The following is a 23,471-nucleotide window of genomic DNA, read 5'->3' on the forward strand; positions in this document are numbered from 1 at the left end:
CACTTACATATTCGGTTAAGAATTTTTTTTTTGTTTAAACAAAATTACTTTGTTACAATATAATATTCTAATACCAAAAAAAGTACTTACGTATCGTGAAAATATCTTTCGTGATGTAACTCTTTCAAAAGTAGATAAAAATGGTTGCCAGCACGGGTGTACATGTAGATTTGTTAAATACACCTTGTGCGCCACCTAGGAACCAAATCTAGAACCCGACACTCGAAATTTTTGCTCTGTTACAATCGTACCCTGTTACAATTGACCCCACTCTCCCCTACTAGCGATAAAAACGATGAAATCGTCATATTAAAAGTAAATAATTAAATGAGTGATTTCAGATTGGCGTTTAATAAAATTGTTTAAAAAAAGTGTTTGATTTCGTTTTTCTTCTTCTTCTAAATACGAAAATTAGTAGTAATAACTGTCGGAATATCGATTGAAGCAATTAACGAGGATATCGGAGTATGATTTCTTGAATGCGCCATTTGAGTTTCGCGTGCCATGATAATATCTGTATTTTTTAAAAATTCGCGAGAATATCAATAATAATTGAGTGATTAACACTAGATTGCCTAAGGAAGTCATTTTGACTGCTTTTAATTTCAATTAGAAAAACAATGATGCATATAATGACACAATTTCTTAGAATTTTGTGACTTTTTGTACGACATATAATTTTTTTTATTGTTAATATTTACAAATAACTTGTTATATAACTGTAAATATTATAAAAAATGCTAAAAATTAATTCTAAACAAATTTATTTGCGCATTCACAAACCAGTCATTTTGACTGCTTTTAGGCAATATAGGTATATACTAATTTTCCGTCTTTCTAGTGTTAAAGACATCGAGATTTCAAAAAACCAAGTAAAAATTCGCAACAATAATCTTAGAAACAATAATCAAATCCTTAACAAAAGTTATCAAAACACCAGTTAATCCAGTTGGGCTGGAGGAAACTTATTTTTTCCACTGTGGAAGAAACTGATGCCTTGGTAGTCACATAAATATCCGAATCAATAAACTTTTTCTAGGGGCAGATACACCTTTTTCTGTAGAGCTTATTCCAATAAATTTTAAGGATCATATATTTTTCTAATCTCAAGAATAAAACTATTTCAAAACAATTTTAAAGAACATGGTACACAATTTAATAATTTAATCTAAGGAAAGTTGGTCTATTTTAATTATATATTTATGTTAATTTCAGGTGAAGTGAAGAGAAATGGAAGTCATTAATTTTAGAACCGTTATTGTGCCCGAAGAGAAATATGCCACAGATGATGACATAGCGAAGAAATTTAAGACATATCTCGAACAGCTGACATTTCACTTTGAAGCATGTGGTCTGATGGACGTCAGTCTCAGCTTTTTGAAAGTGAAAAAATCTGAAGAAGAAGATACCCCAGAAATAGAAGAACTTATCATTCAAGTTTCTGCCAAGTGTTTGCTAAGAGACCAAAATTGGGTGCACTACTGTCGACAGTTGCGCAGTGAATGGAAGAACTTATTTTATCCAAACCCCACCCCAATTTTGGCTTTTTATGAAAGCAAATCTTTCAGCTCCTCACGCAAGCATTCTCACGTATACACTGCATACAAGACTATTAGTTTTGGAATTTTACCACATGATGGAGCCTTTCATCAGTACTCCTCACTGGAGTCAGATCAGAGTTTAGACTCTCACCACGTGAATTTTTATCACGATAGTCGGTCTGTTACTATAAAATACGAAGCTTGGGAATTAGTTTTCCCTTACAGTAATATTAAAAATGTATTTGTCAATATCGATTCGAATTCTCATGAAATATTTTTTGATTTGTGCAACCCACCTCTTATTTTTGAAACTGAACAACGTTACAGTAAATATATAGGAAATTATCAAATAAGACACAGATCTGCTACCATTACGACTGGTCCGAGCTGTTGGGTTAGAAGGAGGAATAATAATTATTTGCCTGTCGGCGAAAGGAGAGCATTATTTGACGTTGAAACGCTTGGAAAAGCTACGGTTATGAAACTATCATTTACAAATGCTATCGTCGTTGAAGAGATCGTTAGCAGAATTCATGCCAGGTGCGGTGAAAAACCAATACATTATGCCTACATTGTTACTAAGCAGAAAGAAAAACCTGACATTCCTGACGTCAATTGGAATCATTTCGGATCTACATACATGATAACATCGATTTTTAAAAGAAGTTTTACAGTTCCTTCTCAAACATCCAACATACATACCTCTCTACGTGTTTTAGAAAAATTTTCTTTGCAAAATGGAGATTGTCTCGAAAAAGCATTAACACTCGTCTTATCGACTTTAGAATCAGGGAAGATCATGAACTATTGGCACGCCATTGAGCGACAATATTACTTTTATCTTAATCACAAAGATGAAATGGATTACATGCACTATATCGTGCCCGAGAAGTGCCGATTAATCCGTCGCATAACTGTGACACCCACGCGTCAATTGCTTTGGCCACCTGAAATTATGTTCGGTAATAGAGTTTTGAGAAAATTTGATCCAGAATACGCCATTCGGGTATCATTTAGAGATGACGACAATTCTCGATTAAGTTTCAACGCTGCAAATGCTGAGCCAAATATTTTGGAATACTCGATCCGTAAACCAATGTCTACAGGAATACTCATTGGATCTCGCCACTATGAGTTCCTGGCTTGGTCTAATTCCCAGATTCGTGATCATGGCATATGGACATACGCTAGAGATACTGAAGGTAATACGGTTCAGCATATCCGATCGTGGATGGGAGATTTCTCTCACATTCACTCTGTTCCCAAGTATATGGCGAGAATGGGGCAATGTTNTTTTGTGAAGGGTCCGTTTTTAAGTTAAAATATTTTGTGAAGGGTCCGTTTTTATGAAAGGTTATTTTGTGAAGGGTCCGTTAACGGACCCAAATTTCTTCTAAACAGACCCCTGACTATTAACAGTGTGTAAGTTTTGTTTCTTAGCTAATCCAATTTTAATTATAGCGATCGGAAAAATTTAAAGCATTTTCATTATTCTTGTTGCATATGTCGTTTAGAAGTGGGTTTGTAATAATGTATCTGACATTTTAAAAGTATCTAGTTAAAAGGACTTTATCATGCGGTTAACGCGTTCAATTTCTATCAAATGCTTACCGAAATGAGAAGCTAGCTCTAAGCCTCTTAAATTTGTTTTAAACGGTCAAAGGAAATTAACTTCATATTGTATTTTTAATATGTATGGCTGTAGTAGTATTTTGTTTACATTGCACTAGAGCTGCCACTCTTGCGACAGTTAGGAAAACATTCAAAAGGATAATCCAAAAACATGCTGTCAGAATTTTGATTTCATGTGGGAATGGTTCCCCCGCTTCGGCAGCCCGAAGACCTGTGCACGAAGTCGAGTTCTTAACAAGAACCGATACTGTACATCCTTAATCTCTTCGAAGGTTGATAAAAGTGGTCACCGAGACTCTCAAAGACCAATAGATGTCAGTACCATCAGTGCTTCAGTACAACAAGCGCTCAAATCTCGATGAACTTAATACAGCTCTCACGAGAAGCACGTTAAAAGATCTGGTGAACTTAATACAGCGTTCCCGGTCTTCAGAAAATATCTCTATTAGTGGAATCTGTTTATTGAATTCCTGATAAAATTCAATGAATGACAAATATTTGAAACTGGCGGCTAATCAGATATACACCATTGTTTGTGACGTCACTAAAAGACCTTAGTGATTTCAACGGCCTTATTTCTCGGTGGCTATGGCTTGGCTTACTCATAATAGAATGGAATGAACAGTTGCTAGCGTAAACATATGCTATGACACGTTTCAAAGATAGTCGCAATTTCTCAGGGGATAAGGCGTTCGCCTTCCAACGAGGCGAACCGGGTTCGAATCCCAGGCGATACGAAATCCGCACCCAGCTTGCACTGACCACAGGGCCGACGTGAAATATCCTCAGTGGTAGACGGATCATGGATTAGAGTCCCCTTGCCGTCAGGTTAACTGTGGGAGGTTCTCGTGGTCTTCCTCTCTATGTAACGCAAATGCAGGTTAGCTCCATCAATATGTCCTCCACGAAGGCAAATTTCTCCCAATACTCGATCCAGGAGTTCCCTTGTCTTCTGGATTGAGTTCAAAATTACAAGGCTAAGGAGTTGAACATTAGTAGTCGTAAACTCATAAAATTGGGTCGGCTGTTCAACGACGGTTATAAAATATAAAAACCAATCAGGATCGATGTATCCACGCTACGTCACTTGCAGGTATCGTCACTGCCCATCCAAGTACTTCTGAATAAAAATTAGGAAAAATCTTGCAAACAAATCTCGATGAACTCTTTGTCACACGTAAAATGGAAGTTTTTATTTCTTATGACTCGTCCAAAAAATAGGCCGAAAGATTTCTCCGATTCCCACACTTCGCTAATAGAAAACTTAAAATATTAATTAATTCTAGCATTCTTTAATCTAAATTTCGAATTAAAATGCCAGATATAATAAATAAGTGTGAGAACATGTTTATATTTTGAATAGTAAATTAAGAAAGAGAATTTAGAAAAAGAAATAAATTTTTTTTTTTTTGTGTTATATGTAATTATTATATAAAGAGACAGAGAGAGCTTATTCCATTTCCTTCCCTATAGGTGCGCAATGTTCTGGGCCATGATAAACTCTGCAGTGCATTCCAGATACGGTATGGTGGCTATAAAGGCATGCTGGTAGTAGATCCTACCTTAAAAGATGCGGACATAGTGTTTCGAAAGAGCATGAAAAAATTTGATTCCCCTCAAAATCAAAGATTGGAAATCGCTAAAACAAGTGCTCCAAGTAATGTTATTCAGTTATTTTTCAACTTTTATCTGCATCGATTTTTGTTTCGTAATATTTGCATTCTATTCTACTTTTCTACTCCATCTAATTTAAGTTAAGGGAGATAAGTTTACCGTGAGAAACTAGCTATAGAAGTTTAGTTGCAACCAAATATTTTTTTAAGACTATTGCTTAGAGTTAAGATTTATCTTTAAACATTGATGATCAGGCAAATCGTCCCTAAATGAAACGGATGATTTTGTATTCCTTAGACAGGGGTCTGTTTAGAAAAAACGGACCTTTCACAAAATAATTTATCTTTTAATCGGACCCTTCACGAATTTGTTTATCTTCATTATTGTTTTGTTAATCGAATAAACCCTTCCCAGGAAGGGGGGGGGGAGAAAGACAAATGTAAATGAACTAAATTTTGTCTTCGGCAGACGCTTCTTCCTTTATTCGTCCAAAATTAATTTTCCGCGTTCAGCAGTATAGGCTAAATACCAAATATTTGTATGTTGCATCGCTAATTTAGTAACTGAAATTGCTGTTTATTTTTTAAAATTTAATTTTTTTAATTATAATTTTACAGTGTTGAGCATAGTCTTGTATGTCTTTACAATTTAAAAACTCCTTGAAAAAGTTTTTTTTCAATAATGAACCCTATTTGCACAAATTCACAAAAGCGGACCCTGGTTGAAAGAATGTGACTTAACGTTTATTTTATATTCACAAATTACGAGTAATTTTTTCACAATTTTACAAAAACGGACCTTTCACAAAATGTCTGGACAGACCCCTGTTAGATTGGCTGCAGTACGATGTAACTTAGATTCGATTCTAAAGTGGTAACTTGACGTTTTCTCTAGACGATTCTCAAATAATTATTAGAGCACCGATGGTCACTGTAAACTTTATATGACCACCAATGACTACCCTATAAATATTTTGGTGCAAGGCAAGTTCTTCATTGCATCAAATTATAGTGTTACATCTTTTGATTTGTGTTGTTTAGTTTCTAAAAATTATTCAATGTGAGTATACGTCCTTGATACCATCCAAAATACCATTCAAAGGATCACGTGGACGTAAAAAACGGTTTTTGGTGCGAAATATTATATTGACATACATTTTTTAGCTTTCTGCGACAAACCTTTCTGGCCTTAATATCTTTCTGCAAGACACTTTTAATAATAACACATATATGTGCTACTAACTAAATTTAAATTAACTGAAATGGTGTGTTAACAAAAAAAACCTGTTTGTATAAAATTAAATTGGATATATTTTTTATATGAATATGTAATATTCGATGTTCTCACATTTTGTAAAAGGAAAACACACTAATTATTTCCTTTTTTTTGCCATTTCGTAAATCATCATCACATCAATAATAATAATTAAAAATCGCAAAATCCGTAGCAGTATCTACCGAAAAAATATCGACGGCGAAATCACGCGAATTGGATTCTTCATTTCAAAATTTTCATGTACTTAATTTTTAAAAAAAATACTGGATAGATTTTATTTCAACTAAATCTAAAAAAAAATAAAAAAAAAAATAAGACATTCTTTTGTTATAAATTTGAATTTGTAACAAAATTCCCATTCACAGCCAAATTTTATTGAAATGTAAAATATGGTCTTCTTGAAAAAATATATATGTGAATGAAAGAAAAGGGTTTCTGAACGAAACTGTCTTTTTAACTTTCGCGATTTCGTTTTTTTCCCTACATTTTTTAATTAAAATTCTAGCGTAAACTAGTCATTATTGAATTTTATTTATTCTTAAATAAGCATTTACAAGCATTTTCTTCCTCTCTGATGCTTAAAAAAAGGCATCTTTTGAAAATAAATATGAAGAAAAAATCCTTCAAACATTTCTGCAGAAACGAAATTTTTTACTTCATTATTTAGTATTTTTCATTCTTTTCTAATAAGGATAGAAAAATCATGAACATTTCTTTCCTCTCTGATGCGCGAAAAAGGCATTTAAGTATAATTTTAGAGAAATATTATCTTAAAAATTTCTGCAGAAAAGAAAACCAAAATCTTTTACTTTCTAAATGAAATTTCTTTTTGCTGTAACGTTCTTCGACAATGTCGCTGTGTCACCTATATTTTGTCACGGTCCGCTGCAATGGTGTAAAAAGAAATATTTCTAAAATGCCGTCGTAAGAAATTATGAAATTTATTGGTCCACAAAAATACATTTTAGTTGAAATTTTAATTTTTGATTCAACTACTCTCCTCCCTAAGTTAATTATAAAAAAAAAAACTGATTATCATTCTTTATTATAAGAATCTGTAATTGAAAGCATATATAAAAACATTTTTTACTACCATGCATAATATAGCTGATGTTTTATTTTTTGTTTGCTGCTTAAATGGAGTTATTTTATTTTGAAATTTTTCATTACATTCTCATCCTGCTGTTATTTTGTATAAATGTTTTGCATAAGATTTCGAGGTGTGTCCAGCGAATAACTGTCTGATTTCAGTAACTTGGAAGCAAAGGTATGATTATTGTGAATGCTGTAAAACTTTATACAGAAAATTTGGATTTTAGTTTTACATCAGATGCAGTGACGCGCCATTGAAATTCTCTGTCTGCCAGTTGCCTTTGCACCTGTTTGTCGGCCTCTCTGATTGACACTTACGATTTCGTCATTTTTTCGGTTTTAGTTTTATCTTGGTTCTTCTCTGACCTCACCAAAAATAAAAATCTGGTGGTAAATTTTAAGTTGTTCAAAAATAAGCTTGCGAAGAACTTCAAATTTGTGGTAAAAATAAGCCAGTATAAATACACTGTGAAGAACGCATTCACAATGGCTTATATCCGTCTTTGAACAACCGCCCCAATTTTTGGGTTTACGACTGCTAATGTTCAACTCCGTTGTCTTGTAAATTTTGAACTAATCCAGAAGGCAAGGACACTCCTGGATCAGAACCCCCAGAGGTATTGATTTGTTATGGGAACACTTAGGGAACATTAGTTATGGGAACTTGATTTGTTATGGGAGGATTTAGCGACTCGACAAAATTTATCGTGCATCAGTCACCATTTACTACACGGGAAGTCTTCGGCCGGCGGGGATCGAACCCACGAACTCTAGGACATGCGCCCAGTGCCCTACCAACCAAGTTATACTGGCCTCACGCCATGGCTGTCTTGGAAGAACATTAAATTCTATTTTTACCTTTTACTTTGCCCTCTGGCTGGAGCTATGCCTCTTCGACGCGGTAGAAGAAGCACCCTTTACCTATGAGTCCGCCATTCACCTTGTGTAAGAATGGAGTGCTCTATAGGGATATTTCATCGAATATTCTTTGAAGTTAAGCTCTCTCTTGCTCCTTAGATGAATTCGCTATTGGTGCAGTGTAGGAATGGAGTGCCCTACCTATCGTTTTTTTTATCGAACAAGTGAAGAAGCTCCCTTGCTCTTTTCGATGAGTTTGCAATCCATCTTGATACATCTGCTGGCAAGCGCAAAAGATGCAGTCTCTTCCCTATCAACAGCTGTTCGTTTTTTTTAATTTTTTATTTTTATCTCGCGACCTTACTGTGATTCGATCACTCATGGATCGGATCACGTAAAAAAATGTAGAGACGAAAAACAGGTTTTGAGAAAATAATATCAGTAAATTACCATTTCGATCAACATGATCAAGACTTTACTTTTTGTATGTATCTAATAATCAGTTGGAAAAAAATAAATTTTTATTTTTACTCTTTCCTTTTTTTTGAAAACATAAATAGTCTTAATTCAAAATATTTATTTTTGACCCACTCAAAATGTCGTAAGATAATAAATCTGAAATTTTTAATAATTAAACTTTTCTTTTAAATTGTAAATTATCCGCAATTGAAATTTAAATAATAATTAACTATTTCTTTCTTTTTTTTAAATTATGGCACAGATGGCAGCCATATACGACCACAGTTCTAGCATTAAAACGTGAAAGGAGGTTTATCGTACAGGATAAGGTCTAAGTTGTGTATTCTAATAAATAACGTGTGTCACAGGTTGGATTTAAATTTTGCGGCATATGCATTATTTTCAAGAATTCATACAGCGTCATCTGTTGGCAACTGTTGTAATTAAATTCTAACACTTTTGCCTAAAATATTTCCAACTTTCATAATACACATACCGTTTGTTTCTAATATATTTAATTTTGAAATCAGTCGATATTTGTTTGGACACCTTGTATTCTCTTCAGAATGTTCGATAATATTGAATTGAAAATTTATAATGACTTTATAATTGTTACCGTGAATTACCGAAATCTTAGAGAATATCGAATTTCACCGGTGAATGTCAACAATCACATAGTCGCTTTGGTGAATGACCGAAATTTGTTATATCCGATTTGATATTAATTTTTTCGTTGATATTATTATATTCATTCGATATTTTAATATCTGCTGAGGATAGATTAGATGAACATTAGTGTTCGGAGTAACGGTTAAATACGTACTGGCCATGGTACTTGACCTTAAAAAAGCATTGATCTAGGACATATCGGACAGTGGCACTTAACCAGACTTATTATATATTTCAGACATTTACCAAAGCGATAATGTGATTGTCAACTTTCACCGATGGAAGTCAACAACCACCCATTTCTTAACACATATATATTATATTTCAGTCAGCCTCCAGTTGAATAGACCATTCATTACTCTGCTGAATGACTTGGGAGTGCGTCACAGGACATTTTTGAGACTGCAAGAAAGTATGCTCCGCAATTTGACTGACATGCTCTTCGAAGAGGAACAAGCTGCCGCATTTTTGGCTTCCAAAACACCCTCGGAGATTTTTAAGTACAAAGAAATATCTAAATCTGGAATTTTTCTTACGACAGAACCTTTCTTTAGGTCGCTGTTGCTCGCTCTTCATCGTCATCACGTTGGTAAGAATTTTATATCATTTATTAATTTAATTTTCTCATTCATTCAGGAGTAGTTAATTTCTATTATCAAAATAATCAGGTGAATTCAGATGACGTATAAACATGTATCGTTGATTTAAAAAAGCTTGATCTAAATCACAATTAAAATCATAATTTTATTTTATTTTATATTTTTTTAAAAATTCATTTATTTAAATTAAACATTGATTTAAGAATTTACAAAACATTTCATTAATTCAAAAAAAAAGGTGTTTTCTTTTTGTTTTGTTTTTGATAAATATTTTTAGTTGAGTTGTGTTAAAAATATAGAGAAAACATGGAAAATAATAAAGATAAATGAATAGAGAAGAAGAAAAATTATTAAAAAAAAATAATAATAATTATTTCAAAAAATATATTTTACAAAAGCTAGAAAACAAAATGATGAAAAGATGTAATCTCTTCATCNATGTGTTAAAAATATAGAGAAAACATGGAAAATAATAAAGATGAATGAATAGAGAAGAAGAAAAATTATTTAAAAAAAATAATAATAATTATTTCAAAAAATATATTTTGCAAAAGCTAGAAAACAAAATGATGAAAAGATGTAATCTCTTCATCAGGTCATGTGATTATATCAGCAAAGAGGAGTGCTTTCTAATATAGTATCAATATAGCCAAAGCAAAATATATCAACACAATAGTGTGAGGAGCACTCAAAATTGAACCGAAAATAGAACACATTAAGTAAATGGTATATGCGAAATAAAACATATCAAACAAAAAATAAAATGTAAGGGAAATACAGAACAAAACGAAATCTATAAAGCGAGTAGCGGATTCAAATGAATTTACACATATCGTAATCTTTCAAGAATGATTTAAATAAGATTACCAAATTACAAAATATGACAACAGAAGAAGAAATCGGACTAAAAGCGTAAATAGAGGGATTTTGTTTTATAGCACATTCTTACTGCAGTACTGAAGCGTGTTTGATTTGTTATCTACCAAGGATCGGCCCGAAAATAGATGTGATCAAGGTAATATACTGGATAATTTAAAGAAGTTTATAATTAATAAGATTGATATTTAATTATACAATTTTAATGATTTTAGAAAATTAACATTTATTTTAGAGAAAGAGAGAGAGAGAAAAACATGAATTACCCGTTTTGCAGGAATTTGTCCGAAATGGATTTGCACGTGGTAAAAATATATAAATTAACAAAGAAGTTTTTAGTAAATTTTTTATGATGGCATGCAATTAACTGAATGATTTTAGCCGACCGGCCAGTGTAGGAGTCATAGAACTGGCCTTGCATCAAAAATATTCTGGGTTCGAATCCCGGGCAAGGCATGGATGTTCTTTCAATCTCTGTACTATGTGTCCTTACTGTGGGAGCAACGTTGACCCACTTAATATGGTTTCCCTGAAAGAGTGGGCAACAAATCTGCCCTCGTATGCTTGTATGACCAAGGTCATTCTTCAGGTGGGCATTGAAAAATAAAACTCAGAATTTAGTTACTTTAGTTAGGTATCCGTTTTTTTTAAATCAAATTTTGAAGGAGTTTGTCTATTTGTTTTTTGGATAAATGAACATTACTACATATTCTTTTAATTCTATTCATTTGATTATAAATGGTATTTAAATAGATGTTCTTAGAAACCTTAAAATTCCAAGTAATTAGTTTATTTATATATTAAAATAAACATCATTTCGTTTATCGTATAAATCAACAAAGCAGATATTTTCTTCTTTTATAATACCCAAATCCAAAAAAATTAATATTATCATCATGATTAAGAAGCAAGATAAATTAATTCGCTACTCGCTTTATAAATCTCGTTTTGTGTTTTGTTCCGTTTTTTTATTACATTCTATTTTCTTTCTTTTTTTAACGTGATTTTTGTTAAATACACAAAGGGGCGACCTTTGTGCTAAAATACAAACTAAGGTAAACAACGTTAAAGAGCACAAAAATATTATTAAAAGCAGACAGCTGTTTCGGATGCTCAAAGGGCAACCTTCATCAGTGCAACAGCCTGTTGCACTGATGAAGGAATGATGTAAAAAAATGCTTATTTTATTTCATTTACAGATTTATGAATACTGTTTTTAAAGTTTTTTGATTGATTTAAACCAATCGATTTTGTAATTTTTTATGATAACTAAACTTTTGCACAATTTTTGATAAATGTATTTTATTTATTTAAATACAAACTTAAATTATTCATTGAACCATTTTTTATATTCTGCTTTTTTTAAAACCAACTACGATTTAAAGTTTAGAAAGTTATGCTGTGAAAATATTAAAAAAATATAGTTCATTTTAAAGTATCTTTTTTGTACGGTAGTCAATGATATCCCTCTCTTTATAGAGAATATCAAAAAAAGAGCAAATATTATAATTGATCCCAGCCTTGGACGAAATATGTTGGGGGTACTGGATGAAACAGGATTGCTTCAAGAAGGGGAAGTATTTGTTAAGTATACAAAAGATATTTCAAAAGGTGAAACAACACACGATACAGTCATATTAAGAGGTAAATATGTTTTCATTAACTTTCCATTTTTGAATTTCTACAGAATTAGTACTTCATTTCCGATGCCAATGTTAAAAAAATCATGCTACTCTAAAGAGAAATTTTAAGTTTTTAAAGATATTTTTAGGTCATTTAATTTAAAATGCTGAATTCGTAGCTGTCCTTATTTCCCCGATAAAAATACTTTATTCTTATTTGTCCTGGAATTTAGCTCTTGGTTCTGTAATTTCTTTCTTTTCTGTTTTTTGGTGAGTGTGTGTGCGTGCTTTTTTTTTCAGAGTATCCCAGTTTCTAGAAATATAAATGCCGAATTTTAGTAAACAAATTTGAAAAATCTAAAGATTTAGATTTTTGATCCAACATCTTTTTATTTTATTAACGATTTTTGTAGAAATTGAAAAATTTGTTTAGGGGCTGTTTACTTATTATATACATTGTTCAAACCCTTTTATTATTTCAGTCATTTTATGAAACGGAAACTCGATAAACAATTTAACATTTTCGATGATGAACTCCGAGGTCATATGTTAGTATTTTCAGCAAATGCAATAAAAACTCCTTATATACTGGAAACTTAAAAATTTCTGTTCTAAACAAAATAGTTCTGATGTTAAAATAATATGTTTTATTAGTCTTTAGCAGTAAAATATGGCCTTATTACTGTTATAGAGCAAATTATACTTTAGTATTTTCCTTTTTTAAAAGTAGTTTGGTATATAAAGGGTAGAGTGGGGTAAAACAATGTACTGAGGTGACACCAGACACCATGATTTTTTTTAATAACTGCAGGCACTGAACTTTCGTTCTTCGCCTTAGAAGATGCCAGAATTGTTGCTCATTTATCGTTACCCCGTGGGCAAAGTCACGGAGGCGAGCAACATTACCCACGCCACACTGCCTCAAATACCCGTTCATAGGGTGGGCCACATTCATACATTTACACATCAGAAGACAACACAGAGAGAGAGAGAGAAACATCCATGCCCAGAGTAGGATTCGAACCCGCAGCCATTGGCTTCGCAGTCAGGCACGCTAACCACTCGGCCACCTGGCCGGCTTTAAAAATATGCCAACGGCACGCGGTGTTCCCAGGTGGTCACCCTCCCAAATACTGACCGCGCCCGATGATCCTTGAGTTCGGTGATCGGACGAGAACCGGTATTTTCATCATGGTATGGCCGTTGACCACCTTGATTGTGCCGAGATTAGTTATGTTTCCTAGGAGTCAAGCTCTGAATGGCAATTTACGGCCATGAAGAAGGATTTACCATTTTAGGCGTGATTGTGTTGATTAATTCATGGTGTATGCGTATATTAGTATTTTCTACGTCAAAGTTCTCAAATGTTTTCTTGTTTTTAAGCGATCCTTATTAATTGGACATTACAGTTATAGAAATTATTTTTAGTCCAACTTGATTATACGTTTATTAAAGATTCATACCCTAAAAAACACTAAAATGTCGGCCAACAGTAGTTCTGTTCTGTTTTGTTTCGATAATCTCTGCTTTCTGTGAGAGGGTGGAGATCGGATCAATCACGGTCACCCCTTCCTTTCTATATCTGTCTATGCTGAGCCTACGAAAGCTGCAGAGCTCAAGAGGAATGAGATTGGCTATCGAAAGGGGCTGCAGGTGGCGTAGAACAGAACTCTCTACCTGTATACACTTCGCATGCTTTCACCATTAAATTGTGGATAGTCATAGGAGAAGAAAGTACGTTGGTTTCTGTCTTGATTTTTAAATAGATTAAAAATTTTATAAGTAGGAAATTATTATGGAACTGAAAACTACATTGTACATAGATCTAATAGAAAGCTCCTTGGAAGTTTTAAAAAATATGTTTAACACTTAAAGGCAAAAAATAAATATTAAGAAAGAGGAAAATAACGTAGTACATTCCCATGCAACTGTGAAGAGGTAGAGAGGGAATAAGGGGGAGATCGACAGCCTAAGCTTAACAAAGTTTTACGTGTCTGAGTACAAAATTTATTGAGGGACCCTATTTCAAAGCACAAAACTCATTATTTTCATATTTTGTAGAATTTTTGATGAGCCTTTATACAAAATTGTAAATCTTATATAGATTTAATTACATTCTCTGAATTTTTAAAAAATTATAAACACTATATTTTTTGTAAGAAATTTTATTGGACCTTTAGCAGTTCCTGGTCCCGGTGCTATTATAACAAGGTGCGTAGCTTTTTTAAAAAGTGCTTAAGGTGCTTATTTACGTTTTTTAAAAGCCCTCAAGGGAATGCTTTTTTTTTTATTTGGGGTTTATGAAAAGTGCTTAATTTTCTATCTTTTAAAAATAAATTTTTTCTTCGCTTCGATTGATTACAAAATTATTATAAATAAAAATTCGCTAAATTACAAAACATTCGTGATTTTTACAATTTCCTCTGCAATATTTGTCAGAATTCTAAATTTCTGACCCCTTATTTTGAGCTTCAGAAATCGGAATTCATCTAAAAAAGGTGTCTTTTCGGAGAAAGTACGTTTTTGTGTCCAATATCGTAACCTAAATACTTAATTAGTCTGCAATACTTAATTAAAATATTTGACGTCACCCCTTTAAACCTTTAAGGTTGAGTCCCAGAACGTGAAAATCCGATTATTAGATCAAAAATTATTCAGGGTGGTTCATTTTTTTTTTAATTTTGCTTTCTGTACAGTGCATAAAATAAGAAACGGAACACCGATATTTAATCGAATGATCGGATTTTTGTGCACGAACAAGCAATCTTAATGGTTCGAGGGACAGGCATTATAACCGTCAACGTGCGACGGATATTTTAAGTCCCTAAATCAAACGCAAACGCATTTTCTCTGTAACTTTTTTGAAACGGATTTCCCACCTTTTAAATCTCTAGGGTAGTCATTTATTATTTCATTAGATATCTGTCGAACACACTTATTATAATAAGCGTGAAGGAAACGTAATATTGGGCGATTACGTGGAAAATCGTAAATATTCAATTTTTTTAGGCTTCTATTCATGGCGTGATTTAAACAGAAGAATCAGAATTCACGGATCGATCAGCTAGGGTTTAAAATAATATTTTCTTTTTGGAATTCTGTCGCTGAGGGGGTGTTGCAAGCTGCCTTTCTGAAGGAAAAAAAAAGAGTTCAACTTTTTTGATCGCCGCAGACTGGTCAACGTTCGATAATTTTACCGAGACCAGCTGAGGACGCTGGGGCGTTGATTGTTTAAATTTTAGATTGATTTAATAATTTTAATTTAATCGTATTTAAACATGCCTTCAAAAAAAAATACGGTATCGGTGAGGTCACGTCTTGCAGTTTCCGGTTAACCCCTCATCCATGCATACCTCAGAGAAGTGCACCACAGTAAATAAAATAATTTATTGTTCCTGTACCATTTGATCTACAGCTGAAAGACTTTATAGTACTAAAGTTAGGAAAGCAGCTCCCACAACTTTTTGTTTTCTCTTTCAAACTGCTTTTTTTATAATAAAAATCTAGATAATTTTTTTTCCAGTTTTAAATAATCATATATTCATTTGAGGGTCACCCCTTCAAGGGTTAATTGAAAGTAAAAAAGAGGTACGCAGTTATTCTGCAATAGTCCTGGGCCCTTCAATAAAAATAAATGTCAACAAAATAATTCCTCTGAGTGCATCCTTCTTTTTTTTTTTTTTAAAAAAAAAACACTCTGTAAAAAGATCCCTGCCACTACGGGATAATTTTTTCTTGTTAATTATTACTGAACCAGGAAGCAGAAATAAATCCTCCAGCACAACAGCAGACGCTGATAATTATCATAGCATTTGCAAATTACTTTTCATTTCAGAAAAAAAAACATCCCAACATCTGAAAAATATTTTTCATTTCAAATTTTTAAAAATCGAGCTTAAATCGTCATTGAGGGAAAAAACAAAGAAGTAATTTTTAATTCCTAAACTTACTCAAATACTCTTTGTTTCTGGTTTTTGATAAAATTTGTTTACCAATCTACAGATATGTAAAAGGTAAATGATGACTTTCAAAAATTCCAAATAATATTCTTTAGTTACCTGGAATTTTGGAAAATAAAGAATTAAAAAGACGATACGAATTTAAAAAATAATTCTTTATCTTCAAAAACTCTTTTTTTTTTAAAAAAAAAATTGCAATTCCATTATTTCAAAGTGTATAAGAAAATATAATTGAAAGAACAACATTTTTTTTTTTTGTGTAAAATTTTTATCTGCTTTATGTCTGTAAATTTTGATTCAGACAAATTTGAATTTAGGAAGATAGTGCTGCAGATTGACTCTGATATCAAAATATTTGTTTGTTTATTATATTACTTTCTGTATTTATGAAAGGTGAAGTGTTAGTGACCAAAAATCCATGTGTTCTGCCTGGAGATGTGCGGAAGTTCACTGCTGTTGATAGAGCTGAAGTAACACGAAGACTAGGACATATTGTGGATTGTATTGTATTTCCTCAGAATGGAAGGAGACCTCATCCTACCGAAATGTCTGGTGAGTCTTTTTTTTTTTCTTTTCTTTTGTCGAATACTAATTGAAAGAAGAATTTGACTTATCACATCTTCAAATTGTGCATCTTTGGTGAGAAACATCTCTATTTCCTTGATGTTTGTACAGAAATTTAGTTTCCATCTAGTTGTGCGAAACCTTTGGAGTACCCATCAGGAAACAGTTCTATCGAACGGTTTGATGTCAAAATGTATCCTTTGGAAAAAAGGAGGTCTTCCCTCCCCTCGTCGTTTGCACCTCAACCAATGAAGCGGGTGTGGCAAAAATAAATATTGGAGTTATTAGATTGGAAATAATGTTACAGTAAAACTTGCAGGTTCTTTTTCAAATTTTCATAATGTGAAATAATTTTCACACTAAACCTTTCTTGGCATAAAACAAACTTATTTAAACGCATAATTATACCACAACACAAACATAAAATGAAGTATATAGAAATAATAGTAAATCACATCATCAAAAAAATGCTTCGCTCCTTAAGTTTTGTTCATATCTCGTAGCGACATCTAGTGGTGGCAAACCTTACAGTTACTGAGAAAAAAAATTTCTTCAATATTTTATAATTTCCTGATACACTTGAAGATATTAAAGAATAATAGAAAAGCAAGTATATTCAAATCAAATTTTGCATTGCATTAAAAATTAGAATACTTTAGTTACTTTTGTTCTAATGATCAAATTTTCATGTTCTGGAACTGTATCAAAATGGTTCGAGGGCGTAACCTTAAATATGCTAATTAATATATGCTGATGACATTTTTAATTAACGAAATCAGAAACACAGACGTATTTGAATAAATATTGTTGATGTATTCGGATTCTTGATCTCCAAAACGTGTCGGGAGAAGTTAGCTGTAAGATGGAAAATATGGTCCCAAGGCAAGAGAGAGATAGTTTAGTCCCGTTTAATGTTAATTTCACTTTTTGCGTATTTCTCCATAATTTGCAATAGTTTTACAGCGGAAATTTTTGTAGACAGTTATAAAACTTGTGTATCGGAAGATAATGCATTGTGGAAATTATTATTATTTTATTTAATTACAGCGAAAAAATTTCTTTGTATGATATACAACTTTACACTAATTTAATCTATGCAATTTTAAATGTCAGAATTCGAAATTTGCAGCAAATCGGTGGAGTAGGATTTTGTACAATAAAATTTTTACAATGCAACATCTTTGAGATGTCTATGTTCTCTATTCTAACTAATCCAATAAGAAATGTGTTCGAATTTTAAATTCATTAGGATCTATTAATAAGAGACCGAGAGTTACTCACTATTTGAGTTAGAATTGTAGAAAATTCTAAGTAAGTTTTGGATCTCCTATTTGACTTTTTAAATGGTGTTTAAATATTTTACACTGGATTACGATTAGATACCAGATTTAAGGATATGTCGCCGAGATCTAGGGGGAATATTTTTCCAAATGACTTCTTCCATGGTTAAAAAAACATTTATGAAGTCTTTTTAATTCTGTTTAGCCCTGGCAAAATTACCTGCATTATTCTAAATTATTGGTGCACTTTTATTCCTACGGCAGAAAAATGTTTGGTGCAGCTATAAGAGCTTCTGAGGTTCTGCATGATGGCAAACAAATAATTTTGTATGCTGCCACTATTCATCTGTATTGAGTTCAACGACTCGCCACTACTAGATTGTGTATTGGCGTCAAACATAACTCTTTTTAAGTTTCGTCAAAGGAGGGAAAAACACTCAAGTGGGAAATGTAGTATCTTCATCTATCTCCTTCTCCACCATTTGCATGAGTGCTAACTTTTTGTTTTCAAACATGAATTCTTTATTAATGGTGTTTTCAATATAAATGTAAACAGCAATACTCTTGAGCTCTTGATCTTTTCTTCTTCCGGTTAGAAAGTATACAACTGCTTGCTACAGTTTATTCTGCTAGGCGATATTTTAAAACAGATAGTTTTATGGTTATAATAAAAGAAATAAATTATGTAATTTCTGATCTCAACTTTTCTGTATTTTATAAGGTATTAAGCAATTCTGGAATTCTGTTTGAAGTGAAAATTTGTTTTAGTAATTTAGAGATGTAATGGTGTAAAAGGTGACATGGTTGCTAGATTTAGAAAGAACTCTTTTTTTTTGGCAGATCTAATTTGGCCTCTTTTTACTTCTTTATTACTGTTTGTTCTTGGTGCAAGCCGTGCACTATCATATATTAATGCAAGCGTATTGTTCGAACTGAGAGTTCCTTTAAAAATTATTTCGGTTTAAATTTCGAAGTTGGTATATTGTTGACAAGGTAAGAAGTGTTTTATAACGATTCTTTATTTCAGTGATGATTCTTACGTCTTAAATGACAGGTCTTCAAATGACGATTCTTCTTTTAAACACAAATAATAAATCTGGTAACAAGGACACGTATACAAGAAATGCAAACCCGGATGTATAGGCGGTCAAGAGCTTGCAATGCTCCTTAATGGAGAAAACACCATCCATACCAACTACAGAGTTCCGAACTGCTATTTAATTTTCTTCTAACTGAATCTAATATTTTTAAGGCTATTTCCTTCGAATCATTTAAACACTAGGGATATTTTTTTCAAATGACCACCCACGTGTCTTCGATTTCGTCTCTATAATGGTTTTTTTTTTCTTCAAAAAAATGATTTTTCTCATCACTTTTTCGCAGCGTTATCTTCAGCAACCGATTCGAAGTAACAAAGTTGGAAAGTTAGTTTTTCTAAATCATTTAGGAGTTAAATAAACATTAGGCAAATTCACTGATACGAAATATCCGAAAGAAGAATCTATCAATTAAAACGAATTATTAATTTCGATTTTGTTTACTTTTAAAGTTTTAAAAAAACATAAGCGGTTAACTTCAAACGAATTTTACGCGGTTTGAAAGAGTCTAGATTTTCTAATTCAATGTTACTTGGAACTTGAGAGTTTAAAAATATTCAAAGTAACTGGAGGGGTAATATTTACAACCATTCTTTTCTTTCATTAATCACTGTGGCGTTACTACCACTACGATTATTAAACATCAGTTCACTAACTAGTATATAAAACGTGATAACTCGATTCGTTTTGATAGATGAAGGTTGGCATGGTCGATAACTCCTCTCCAAACAATCACACAGGATTCGCTAACTCGGTGGTCAATAAATTAATCTGGGACGCCAATGTCTCCTGCCAAATTTATCATGAATGAACACTTTCGCTGTGCATAGCAAAACATTATGTTTCCTATTTAAAATGGCGATAATCAACACTTAAATTAGGTGGAGCCCCTTTACTTTACCTTTATTTTGGGAATCTGAATAAACTTAGTTATGGGAATTATTGCTTTCTATTTGGGAAATATAATAATTTTTGAGTTTAATGTCATTTTATCGGTGTAAGAACTAATTGTTCATAGATCCGCATTTTTTATACGTTAATTTACAATGTTTTTGTCGTAAGCCATTAAAGCACGGGGTGCGATTGTGCTTGTTTTTCAGTGGCGCCATCTATAGCTAAGAATTCGCACCCGCTTATATGGCCGACCCATTCATAAGCCATCCATTCATTCATAAATCGCAATTTTGATCGGAACCAGAGAATGATCAATCTCCAATTCCCCCAGAGGTATAATTTGTTATGAGAACATGGACGACTCTGTGACCCGACAGATTTAACGTGCACCAGTCACCATTTACTACACGAGGAGTCTTCGAAAGGCTGGATTCGTACTCCAGTCCTCACGAGCGTGAATCCAGCCAACCAGGCTATCCCAGCCCCTTAACCCCTTAAGGATCGGTTATTTTTCAAGAAAACGGTCATAAAAGTGCCTATTTTTTGGCTTTTGTATTTGTATTGCGCATTTGATTAGTGCTGCAACTAGTTTAAAATAAACTAACTATCTACAATTACCTTGAAAATATCCTGGTACTGCCATCAGGTGTGTAAAATGGGAAATAAACTGTTTTCCGAGCAAAAGAAATGAATTAGTTTTATTCTTATTGGCGCATTACTACTGAACACTCCAACCCGTCAATATCACGGGAGCGAGAAATAGCTGGCAAAATCTCAGCCCGTCATTTTCAAGGGAGCGAGAAGGAAGGGGTTAATTTACATTGAGAAGCTAAATTAAATTTATCAAGATAGTTAAAACAAAGTTTTGTATCGCGTAGAAAACTATGGTATATCTACATGGTATATCCATACTTAAATTAAATGCACTTTTATAAACAATGAGAATTCTTGTATAAAACATCTCTATTTAAGTTTTCTAGGCTGATACTGAAAAAAATACCGATACTAATAAAATTGGAATTCATCGAAATCCGGGACATCTGAGATCTTAAGTGATGATTCCTACTACTTTCTTTATATAACTTTTGCCAAAATATATTTATTAATACAATATCAGATGACTTAGTTTTCTCATACCTTTAGTGCTTTTACAAGAGCACAAATCTTCACCATTTTCTGTTAGAATTTTATCAAAATTTTAAAAAAAAAATATCATGAGCATCAACAATATTTTTTTTCAGATCTTTTTATAAGATTTAAATGTTTTATCAGATATTTGCTTCACACAACGCCTTTAAATAATTAAATTTTTGTATACACGATAAATTATCATTATTCGGAATCAAAGACTGAAATTGTACCCCATTCAAACTTCGTATACCAGGTAGTTTCAATTGTGGAGTTTATTTACACTATGAACAATATCACTATTATTAATAATAGTATCACTATTTTTGTTGGCATTGGAATGCTTCTCTTCTAAGCAGCGCATTCACAACAATCAAATCTACTACCTCTGGCAACTCATTAAATTTTGTTTTTATGTTTTTTGTGATTTACACTATTTCAGAAGATCTGCGGTACCATTTAAGGCTCATCAAAGCTTCCTAATTTTTGCTTTTAAAACTCTTTTTAGCCTATTTAAGACAACTAATTTTTCTATGGCGATGATTTCTCTGGTCGACTTGACCAAAAGACAGAATTTTGAAACTTGTTAGAAAAGATCTTTAAGTTTTAACTAATAACGGCTCATCTTTACTTGATCGTAACAAAAATAAAATTGAAACTTAGTTGGCAAGTGTCAGAAGCGCACCAAGTTAAGCGTTACCATGATCAAAAGCTATTTAGGTGTTCTCCGTTTTTAGAACGCTTATCTGAAACTAACGATTCATTGCAATGTGAATTAATATTCTAAATTTATTTATTAGCTACCTTTGACGGCCAATTCTCCACCTAAACGAATACAACACTTGGCAATTCAGCGTTTTAAAATTTGGTAGATAAGCGCTTAAAATACATTTTAATCTAACAAATAAATTTTTGGTGCGCATAAACTAATTATCGTTCTTTCAGTAGTGAATGTCATTTTAAAAAGCATACTCACGAGCTTAAACGTAAAAAAATGTTTTTACATTTTTAACCATTTACTTATATGTACTATGTTAATTATGATTTCCTAATTTTGTCTATTAATAACATATTAAGAAACTTAATGTTTGATTTATTAACAACTTTACATCATCAGTTTGCTTTTTGGAATAGTATAGAAAGATCAACATCTGGTTTAGAAGTTTCAGGCCCTCCCTGAGCTGTCTTGCCATGATTAATGATACAGAAGTTTTTTTCATCGAATTATAAGTCATTCAATTTTATAAACGTTTTAAAATTAAATTTATGATTTGTATCTGCGGTGTGGATGTTGAATTAATAAGTAATTCAAATTGTGATTATCGCAGGTTCTGATTTAGATGGGGACGAGTATGCTGTTTTGTGGTTTAAAGATTTGATTTTCCATGCCGCCAATCACCGGCCTGGTCATTTTCCAAGTGCTTCCATTCCAGACAAGGCAGTTATTACTGTAAGCGCATTTCAGTTATTAATATTAATTTTAGGAATAAAATTAAAGAAAAGAGAATAAACTAAAAATGTAAATCGACATTCCTTTACCTTTAACAAACTATTTTCCTTAAATCGTGTTTGCAACAGAAACTTGGTCTACAATTATTCATGTGGTCAAAGTTTGAAATAAATGGAGTCAAAACTGTATTGTCGATCATAATCCGTATATTAACGATAATTATGTTATACACTGTATTTATTGTAAAACCCATAATTATCGTTTGCGATAAATATCGTTGAAACTAATGATCATTATGTGATTAATGTTCGTGACTTGGCCCTCAAGAAATTAGTTGTTTGTTACACACCAGGGGTCTGTTTAGAAGAAATTTGGGTCCGTTAACGGACCCTTCACAAAATATCTTTCCATAAAAACGGACCCTTCACAAAATATTTTAACTTAAAAACGGACCCTTCACAAAATATTTTAACTTAAAAACGGACCCTTCAAAAATTTGTTTATTTTCATTATTATTTTGTCAATCGAATAAACCCTTTCCAGGGCAGAAAACAAGAAAGATGGATGTAAACGAATTAAGTTTTGTCTTCGGCAGACGATTCTTCCATTATTCGTCCGAAATGAATATTCTGCGTTCAGCAGTATAGGCTAAATACCAAATATTTGTATGTTGCATCTCTAATTTAGAAGCAGCAATTGTTGTTTATTTTTTAAAATTTAATTTTTTTAATTATAATTTTACAGTGTTGAGCATAATCTTGTATGTCTTTACAATTTAAAAACTCCTTGAAAAAGTTTTTTTTTTTAAATAACGGACCCTATTTGCACAAATTCATAAAAGCGGACCCTGGTTGAAAGAATG

At 32.4% G+C, this 23,471-nt stretch overlaps 1 protein-coding gene and 1 pseudogene across 1 annotated transcript in view; one reads left to right on the plus strand and one right to left on the minus strand.

The window, feature by feature from the left end:
- The window catches only part of LOC107447298 (uncharacterized), a 218,563-nt gene that overhangs the window by 188,242 nt on the left and 6,850 nt on the right, over positions 1–23,471 (plus strand). Inside the window, exons 4-7 of the mRNA XM_071179921.1 lie at positions 9,469–9,729; positions 12,095–12,259; positions 16,590–16,748; positions 22,488–22,609. Of these exons, the coding sequence (XP_071036022.1) occupies positions 9,469–9,729; positions 12,095–12,259; positions 16,590–16,748; positions 22,488–22,609 (707 nt within the window). The remainder of the gene's footprint in view (positions 1–9,468; positions 9,730–12,094; positions 12,260–16,589; positions 16,749–22,487; positions 22,610–23,471) is intronic.
- Positions 13,327–13,445, minus strand: LOC122272069 (5S ribosomal RNA; annotated as a pseudogene).

This window comes from Parasteatoda tepidariorum, chromosome 4 (genome assembly GCF_043381705.1).
Source record: "Parasteatoda tepidariorum isolate YZ-2023 chromosome 4, CAS_Ptep_4.0, whole genome shotgun sequence".
Lineage (NCBI taxonomy): Eukaryota > Metazoa > Arthropoda > Arachnida > Araneae > Theridiidae > Parasteatoda > Parasteatoda tepidariorum.